This window comes from Gadus chalcogrammus, chromosome 4 (genome assembly GCF_026213295.1).
Source record: "Gadus chalcogrammus isolate NIFS_2021 chromosome 4, NIFS_Gcha_1.0, whole genome shotgun sequence".
Lineage (NCBI taxonomy): Eukaryota > Metazoa > Chordata > Actinopteri > Gadiformes > Gadidae > Gadus > Gadus chalcogrammus.
In genome coordinates this window covers 27,687,764-27,697,680 of record NC_079415.1, presented here as the reverse complement: position 1 = coordinate 27,697,680, position 9,917 = coordinate 27,687,764, and the positions used below count along the sequence as shown (strand labels likewise).

Here is a 9,917-nt window from a genome sequence, read left to right as displayed (position 1 = left end):
CGGTTTCACTCTTATTGCATACATTTCCTTTATCCTCTGAACATGGTTTCTCACCGTGTTCAGAGGCGGCCATGTTGTTTTATGACTTGTAAGGGGAGTGAGAGTGACTCTGTTAGCTGAGTGTAGGCATTAGTGCTTAGATGTGCTCCCAACAGGATGGGAAGAGGTAATGAACCTCGTAAGGTGCCATGCCGTAATTCCGACGCCTCATTGTTCCGACGTCTCAATGGTCAGAAATATTTCCCATTAGATCGACATACTATGCCGACGGTTCAATGTTACGAAAACGGAACCCATTGTTCCGAAGGGCCGTTTGTCCGATAAGTCAAACAAGAGGCGCATTAGGCCGACGGTTCAATATGCCGAATAGGCCTACATATAAAGAGTTGTATACCTCTCTCTCTCTCTCACACTAAGCACCAAAATACAACCTAAGGCCTACATATCACGTTCACGATGAATATTGGAGAGCAAAGTGACAAAAGAGCACGAGCGAGGATAAAACTCTTTATATGTAGGCCTATTCGGCATATTGAACCGTCGGCCTAATGCGCCTCCTTTTTGGAAAGTCGGACAAACGGCCCTTTGGATCAATGGGTTCCGTTTTCGTAACATTGAACCGTCGGCATAGTGGCATGTCGATCGAATGGGAAATATTTCGGACCATTGAGACGTCGGAACAATGAGGTGTCGGAATAACGGGCAGGCCCCCCTCGTAAAGCCTTAATTGGCCAAAGCAACGCATAAGTCTCTCTATAAGTCCTATCTAATATCATGCCAAACATATGGAGCAAACACATACACATACAGGTGATTAACGCACACACACACACACACACACACAGGAAAATCACACACAAACACACAGGCAGAGGATGATTATACACACACAGACACACACACACACAAACAGGAAAAAAAAACACAAACACTAAGCCACGACTTATAATACACACACACACACACAGAGGAAACACCATACACATATAATCACACACGGACAAACCGCACACACACACGCACGCACGCACACACCACACACACACACACACACACACACACACACACACACACACACACACACACACACACACACACACACACACACACACACACACACACACACACACACACACACACACACACACAAACAGGCAAACCACACATAAACATGTACCCATACAAACGCATACACACCCACAATCCACAACAAACTGGCTGTCTTAGAGCAGTGTGTGTGGGATTGGATTGTATCCCGTGTGTTTCTGCTTGCATTAATAATGGATGTTTAAATGTCACCGGCGTGGCGGACTCCACAGGGCAAGAAGGGGCGTTCAGGCGAAGATGGAACCCCAGGTATCAAAGGTTTTAAGGTACTACGTCCTGTCGTTGTTTCGAATGCATACATTATCGTTTTTGTGAGGCCGTCTTTGAGTGTCTGCTGAATGTCGACCTTTTGACCCCAGGGAGAGAGCGGACTTAGCGGACTCCCTGGTCGCGACGGCTCCGAGGTGAGAACAAGTCGAAGCATTTTATATTTACACACAGAGCATGTAAATCCTGCGCTCGTGACTATGAAACCCAAATGGATATTTAAGAATCAGAGTCCATTGTTGTTTGCTAAAAAGTTCTTTGTTCAATGCTTCTGTGGTGTTTTTGATTGCTGTCGGATTGCCCACTCATAGCTCTCTCTGTTTTTTGTTGTGTCACCACAGGGGAAATCCGGCTACAAAGGAGAGAAGGTGTGCTGTCGACTCTATTCGAGATACTTTCAATATTTGTTTGTGTGTTTGTTTTGTTTGCTTCGAGTCACACGGCTCCCCTGATTCCCAGAAAAACATGTAGATGACTGTGAGGAGACGAGGAGAGGAAGCTTGGAAGATTCTAGACTCTAAAGGGCTGGCGTTATTGGATGTTAGCCTACTTTTTAAACGTTAAGTAAAGTCTTCAAAGACGTCGCTGGTGGATGGAGTTCAGCTTCATCATAAGTATTCAAACGTTAATTTATATTCACATTCCGTGCAACACTCGGAAGGGGTTAACCGTTAGATTTATAAAGCCAGGCAGTGTTGCTTAATTCCCAGGAGATTTGGCCGAGCAAGTTGAGACAAGAACACACACTTTTTTTAAATCTGTTATACAATATGCCCGTATAACACGTACAGACATTGACAAATGTCAAAACCCCATTGTCCATCATTAACAGAATAAGAACTCATATTGGTGTTTCCCAACAAGTGCGCCCTGAAATTCCTTGTGAAGATAACTGTTGTTATGTTTTGTGTGTTTTCAGGGAGAAAGGGGAGAATGTGGAACACCTGGCATTAAAGGCGAACGGGTAAGTTGCACTTTCATTTTCCGACTGAAAGCCACCATTATTTCCCTGTCCCATTGAGCTGAAAGGTAGTTAACTTTAGCTCTCTTTACACCTGGAACACAATGTTTTCATCTATAATTAGCAAATATTTCCTGGGGTTGATACAGCGAACATCAGCTCTGTGGTGAACTCACTTTATCTTCCTTTTCATTAACATATAAGAGGAACAACTCTAATGAATATAAAAACACAAATACAAATCACAATTAGCTAATCAGCTTTATGAAAATTTCCTATTAACAACTAGGATGAGTAAGTATTCAGCAAATTTTTAGAGTGATTGTTGATGGCAAAGTTCTTGTGCTTTATGATTATTACAAGGGTTATAGTAAGGGATAATAAGGACGTTTTTCTAGATGCCCCCCATGTTTTCTTAGTATCCGTTTGTCAAAATAAAGCACTGAAAGAAGTAAATCAACCGTTTTGATGTGTTGGTTGCACTCTGATTGGATAAAACCGTCTGCTGAAATGCTTTAAGCATAGACGCATTATGTATGATGTTAGCTAACTGACTGTATCGTTGACCAGGGTGTGGAGGGCCCCATCGGGAACCGAGGAATCCGGGGACTACAGGTGAACTTTATATTCTGATCCATCGCTTGTTATTTACATCTTTATTAAAACACGTTATGAAGAATGCCCCCCCTTTCCCACCTTTTCATTGGCAATATGAACCTAATTTATATTAAGCATTGTATTCAATATTGTGTGTACTGATTTATGCTAAGAGATTTGATCAGAACTATGTTGATTCAGCAACAAATAGCCAAGCTGTGTCGACAAGGGTGTACCTTTGAATAAGTTAAACGTATGGTATGTTTTGTCGGTGTGGCTGGTTCTGATTCTAGTGTGGGATCCACACTGGCTTTATGGAGATCCACAGTGCTTTTCAGAGTAACATCTTCCGGTTCTTTCTCAGGGTCTGGCCGGTCCCCCCGGTGACATCGGCCCTGAAGGTCCTCTCGGACGCAAAGTAAGTACTTCCTGGTTCAGTGTTACAAAAAACAACTTTAAAACATATTCCGAAGAATCTACCAAAAACACTGCAGCATTTAGGTTTTCTGCCTTCATCAGTTCTTGTGAATTTACAACGCTATTGGGTACAGCGCTCTAGCTTCTCCTGGTCAAAGCACTTACAGGAGACCTTGGTGGTACGTCTGTAGGCCTACTTAACACAAGCGTTAGGTTTCAAATAGGTTTTACGTCAAATATCAAAGACTCCGCCACGGTAGATTTATCATCTCAAAGAAAGGGTGTTAACGTTTGTCTGGAATGTCAATTATAGCTCAAAGGTTTAGCTAGTTTTGTTAAAAAATAATATTTGAAGACAAACAGGTGTTCTTTGAATTTATTTTCCCGCCCCAACCGCTCACCACAGCAGACCAACCACGAAGGTGAAATCGGATTTGAATAAATCTGGCTCAAATTATTCCAGACACCAGCTGCGTCCTGACACACGCATGTGCGCCTTAGAAGTCAGCCTACATACCTCACCGAGCATTGTACGTGCGTGTGGACTTGTATATCATTAGCAACTTTCCGATAGACATACTTGTGACTCGCTGTCAGTCAATCACCAGGCAATCATTTTAAACCCCTCTCCCCTCAACAAGGGGGTCAGCGCGGCCTGTCATTAGTCTGTCAGGCTATTAGCCTCTCATTCAGCTACGTACAAGCGCTTCGGCCGTCAGCAAGGGGAAGAGCAGCGCATACTGGCAGCTCAGTGTAACCCCGCCCTAATGGTTTAGGAAGAATGTATGTATGCATCGTCTAAATGTCAACCGCCATAAGCTAATGTCTGGCTCACCAACCCCGGGCCCTGACTTGCCCAAACCAGCAACGGGGGAGGAGGCAAAAAAACGAAATAAAGGAAATGAAGGAAGCACTAAACACAGGTATGCTAGCTACTAGATGGTTCCTTGAGCCTTTTTCTGTTTCCTGTATCCTTGCCTGGTGATTTATGACCAGGCAAGGACCACCATATGTGTGCGTGTCTGTTTGTTTGGTTGTGTGTGAATGTGTATGCGCGTGAATGTGTGTGCATGCGCGTGAATGTGTTTGAATGGGTGTGCATGTGTGTTTCTTTATGTCTGTGTCTGTCTGTATGTGTGTGTGTGTGTGTGTGTGTGTGTGTGTGTCTCTGTATGTGTGTGTGTAAACCTATTGCTCTCACGTGGTCTTACCCCGCCACAGACCAGGGTTCCACATTGAGCCTATATGCATGAAGGCACTTGTCCATCATAGTATATTTGCGTGTCCATGTGTTTCTTTGTCTTCACCTGGTTCATGTCTGTCCCCTACCCTCTCTCTTCTCTCAGGGGGACCGGGGACTCTCAGGACCACCTGGGGTCCAGGGGGAGACCGGGATCGGACTGGCAGGACCCAAGGTGACACTCTCTCCCGTCTGTAGCAGAAGATCATCGCATGGAGGAAGTTGAAGGACGGTCACTGACCTCATCTGTGTGTCTTCTTTTCCTCCTCCCCATCATTCTCCTCCTCCTCTTCCTCAACCACCCCTCCTCCTCCCTACTCCTCCTTCTAATCATCCACCATCCTCCCATCCTGCTCTTCCTCACGTTCTGCTTCCTACCCTACCACCTCCTCCTCCTTATATGCCTCCCCTCACTCATCCTCCTCCTCTTCCTTCACCACCCCTCCTCCTCCCTTCTCCTCCTTCTAATCGTCCTCCTTCTTCCCCTCCTCCTTGCTCATCTTCCCCCTTGTCCTTGTCCTCCTCTTTCTTCTCCGCTTCTTCCTCCCCCTACTCTGCCTCTGATTTATTCTCCTCCCTTACCTCATCCTCTACCTCCCCCTCCTCTTCCTCCTCCTCCCCCTCCTCCTCCTCCTCCTCCACCTCTACTGTGCAGGGTGACATCGGTTTCCAGGGACGACTGGGCCCACCCGGCCCTCCGGGCCTTGGGGAGCACGGACCACCGGTGAGTAGGACCATGTGGTTTAAGTTCCTCTTGACAAAACCTGGAAACAACCTTGAAAAAACATGAAAGAAATTAATAAATGGAAATGGGATTTCAGACATTTTCAACGTCCTGTAAAAAATACTGACGATTTTGAATGGCATTGTATAGTTGAATATGTATATATCTACCTGATATACGGACACCTTCCAGTCAAATTGTCGGTTCAGCCTTCAAAAGGAGAGATGGTAAATTGAGAAAAATGCATTGAACTGTAATCAGAAAACGCGGTTATATGCTATAGACCTGATAGTATCTGTGGTATAAAGGCTGGGAGGAATTTCAAATTATAAATATGTACACTTTATGTTGAAAGCATAGACAGTCACGTTTCCCATTGAAACGAGAGGAGCGGTGATTCCGTCTTCAAAACGAGAGCTGCTAATTTGTTAAAAATGAATTAAACTGTAATCAGACAAGGCGGGTATATGCTATAGACCCTAGAGTATATGTGGTATAAAGGCTGGGACGAATTTCAAATTATAAATATGTACAATGCATAACGTTAGCTCTCTGGCTAATAGCTGAGCGGACTAGAAAACCTCCCGTTGCCAAGTCGTAGCTAAGGTCCGTCCTAAGTACTGGAGTAGTGAACAACGATCCGTTGCATTAGAACCTTACGGGAGGGTAATTGTTGCTCCAGGAATCAGTCAAAACCTCAGGCGTTACCAGGGAAACAGTGAAAAACTTTATATTTGGATTGTAAAACGCACGAAAATATAAATGAATGGTCTAAATTTATTTTCTTTGGCAAGCGACCGTGCAAGCGGGATAATGCCCTTCGAGGTTCAAAGATGTTCATTTAAACATACAAAACAGTGTTCAGAGGAAGCTAGTGCCAGCTACTGCCTGATGGGGGAGCTAGCGAATCGCGTTGCGGCTTCTGTCATTTCAACCAATGACATTGTCCTTGACCAATTACCAGAGTTTCGGGTAAAAATGGTCTGTTCCCAGGTTACACCTACTAAACGATGTTTGTTTGTTTGTTTGTTTGTTTGTTTGTTTGTTTGTTTACTTTTCCCCAGGGGCCTCAAGGGCCACAGGGGGTCCAAGGGGAGAAGGGGCCCCTCGGCGAGGGCCTACCGGGGTCCAAAGTAAGTCACGCATTTCCTTCATCGCGTTCCATTTCTCTCGTTCCCAATTTCCCTTCCCCGGACCCCCCCCCCGTAGCTAAACATCTGGGGAGCGTCTGGGCTTCAGATCCCAGAGAAAGACGCGGAGCTGTGATCTACAGATGATCCGGAACGCCAGACGTTTCCGATGTCTCCGTGCTGCATTGATCCGATTAATTCGTCCGACCACCGATGTGTTCCTTTGTCCCGTGAAGGAAGGGAAATCTCCCACAATGTTCCTCGTGTCATTTTATGGAATATCCGTGTTATCATCGTTATTATCGCATGATATAATTACATTAGAAAACAGAGGAAATGATTGCAGCTGTAGCATTTAATGATTTCCGGAACATTAATGGAAGTATACATTACATTTGCATTTTCATGGGAAGCCCACTCTCAAACACAAACACATGTGCATACACTCATAAATTCAACCACACAAGGGACAGACACACACTCACACGCTCGCACACGCGGTTCCCATTCTTGACTTTGTTCTGTAATTAAATATTTGCATATTTTTGTTTTTACAAGGACCTGGCAGACAACACTGAAATTCCATCGCTGATACCACCGTGCAGGGGGGATTTTGCAAAGACACGTCCTCTCACTCACATGCGCACACACACGCACACACACACAATCACCCACCCACACCCCACATACATACACACACACACACCTTGACTGACACCCCCCCACACACACACAAACACACACAGACACACACACACACACACACACACACACACACACACACACACACACACACACAAACTCTCACTAACCTTTAGGGTTTGACAATTACAGATTGTGTCCCACCTTGAACCCTGTCATTTTATCTGTACATCCAGTGGCCCAACCCCACCTCCCATGTTAGACTATAAAACACAATCCTACACAAGTACACCTCCCCTTGCCCCCCTACACACACACACACACACACACACACACACACACACACACACACACACACACACACACACACACACACACACACACACACACACACACACACACACACACACACACACACACACACACACACACACACACACTTACCCTACAAGAGCGGTAGGGTTGAGCAATTACAGATGCAGGTCCCACCTCGAACCCTGTCATTGCTTCTGCACATCCAGGTGCCCCTGTCCACCCCCAGGCCCCCGCGTGTGAGACCATAGAACCTGGCTGTGCTGAGGTTCACGTGAGCCGCGTAAGGACGACGCGTTATTGCTTTTGGCGGACGGCCGAGGTCCCTGTAAAACCGTTATTCACAGACAAATCTTTTATTAAACTCTCCCACAACCACCACCACAGTCGGCCCATACATCATCTGATGTAGCTCCTCTTGGCACTGGAGGAGGTGGTGCTGGTGGTAGCTGTGGAGGAGGTGGAGGAGAGGTGGGGCACGCTTCCTTTCACACCTCACAACCCCCCTCCCACCATTCCCCCCACATGCAGAAAAACCTCAGCCCCATCCTTCCTAAGATCTCCAACCCCTTGAGAGAACAAACAGGTTTTTTTTACGGTGGACTCCGGTACACCGTCACATAATAAAGGGAATCAAACAGAATTCAATTTGAAATCAAAAAGGTAATCTATTTGAAATGGTGCAAAACAAGGCAATACAAAATTCTTGGGATAATTAGTTTAAATGCAAGGATATGTTGGGAATCAAACCCAGTGGCTCTTCCGAAACCCCCTTTGCGACGGCACTATCTTCAGCACCAGGTGTTCTCGGCTGCGCGTCCAGGCGTGTTCCGGATCCTTCGCGCGGTGCCTGGTTTAACAGCTCAGAGCCACAGAGTCGAACACGGAGATAGATGTTGAGGTTGTGGTGGGTAGGGAAATGGTGTGTTTAGAGTGTAGGACTCCAAGGCCAGAAGGAGTTCAATCCCCAGTGTCCCCACGCTGCCCAGCCCATAGTCATCCTTGAGCAAGATGACCTTGAATGACTGCAGCACGTAACATAGCGACATGGTTGCAGACATCAGCGTGTAACATATAGAGACTTGGTTGCAGAGCCCTTTCACGAAAATGCCGATCAGTCAAAGGCTCCTTATGGCTTGAAGTCCCACACCCTAAACATTTTCCTTCCTCACAGCAAAGCGACATTCACCTTGATGTTGCGGCTTACCGATTGATCAATTGACAATCAGGGCTTTGAGCACAACTTCTGACTTCAAAGCTACAGCTTACCAACCTTAGTTTTACTTACCTTAGCTTACGTACCTAAGCAGAACAATGTTGAGGCCTTAACCACTACCTGCTCCTTAATGACCTGTATTTTAATTCAATGTAAATCACTTTGGATAAGGAGTCTGATAAACGACTAGGAGTCCCTTGTGTGTGACCTTCGGTACACAGAGAGAGAGAACAGGGCCAAGTCGTTTATAGTGCTCTGCTCGGAAAGAAGACGTTGTTGTTTGTGGACACAGTATAATAATGGCTAAACCCTCCTCTTTCTGTACTCTGTGCCAACTTGGATTAGAGAGCGAATCCCTCATCAAGCGTATGTTTTGATACTTCAAATACTGGAATCTCAGAGAAGCAAAACACTTGTTTTGTGCGAATAGTCGATACATTTCATGATTTAAATTACGTGGTTTTAACTAGAGATAGCAATGTCTCTACGATCGGTTTTTAGTGTTGTTTACTTGTCTGCAGCGACATTATAAGCTTATCTTATTGTTGACATCCCAGATGAGACAACAAAACACATAATAATAAAAAGTAATTATCCTGCCGAAATGGGTTTGATTATCCTGCCAATTTTTTTCTGTCACGTTTTCCCTGGGAAAGATACATTAATCCTGTTTGGGATTAAATTGATCAGTAACAGACTCTGTGAACAGTAGGGTCCCACAGACACTAAAACCAGACTGATTTTATTAATATTCATATACCAAAATGACTGTGGACGTTCGTATTTTGTCACATAAAAGATGATTGTTTTGGGTGTTATTTGTTTGTTATTATTAGCTGGAAATGTTCCATAGAAAATGACAGTCTGATTATCTCTCTCTCTCTCTCTGTCTCTCTCTCTCTCTCTCTCTCTCTCTCTCTCTCTCTCTCTCTCTCTCTCTCTCTCTCTCTCTCTCTCTCTCTCTCTCTCTCTCTCTCTCTCTCTCTCTCTCTCTCTCTCTCGCTCTGTGTTTTTTTCTAGGGCGAGCGAGGCCAGGAGGGGCCCCGGGGCCCGAGAGGAATGGTCGGGGCTGGAATCAAAGGGGACAAGGTACTGTAGGTCACTCGACTAGTTGGTCAGTTGGCTAGTAGACTCGTTGGTCAGTTGGCTAGTCTATTAGATGGTCAGTATGCTAGTTGTCTAGTTGGTCAGTATGCTAGTCGGCTAATAAGTCAGTATTCTAGTTTACTAGTTGATCAGCATGCTGGTCGACTAGTTGGTCAGTTTGCTAGTCAACTAATTGGTCAGTATGCTAGTCGACTAGT

The 9,917-nt window shown here is 45.3% G+C and overlaps 1 protein-coding gene across 1 annotated transcript in view; it reads left to right on the top strand.

Moving 5' to 3' along the window:
- Positions 1 to 9,917, top strand: part of LOC130381348 (collagen alpha-1(XXVIII) chain-like) — a 30,837-nt gene that overhangs the window by 5,782 nt on the left and 15,138 nt on the right. Inside the window, exons 6-15 of the mRNA XM_056588882.1 lie at positions 1,320 to 1,373; positions 1,467 to 1,511; positions 1,716 to 1,742; positions 2,294 to 2,338; positions 2,906 to 2,950; positions 3,297 to 3,350; positions 4,696 to 4,764; positions 5,245 to 5,313; positions 6,378 to 6,446; positions 9,634 to 9,702. Coding sequence (XP_056444857.1) covers positions 1,320 to 1,373; positions 1,467 to 1,511; positions 1,716 to 1,742; positions 2,294 to 2,338; positions 2,906 to 2,950; positions 3,297 to 3,350; positions 4,696 to 4,764; positions 5,245 to 5,313; positions 6,378 to 6,446; positions 9,634 to 9,702 — 546 coding nt within the window. The remainder of the gene's footprint in view (positions 1 to 1,319; positions 1,374 to 1,466; positions 1,512 to 1,715; positions 1,743 to 2,293; positions 2,339 to 2,905; positions 2,951 to 3,296; positions 3,351 to 4,695; positions 4,765 to 5,244; positions 5,314 to 6,377; positions 6,447 to 9,633; positions 9,703 to 9,917) is intronic.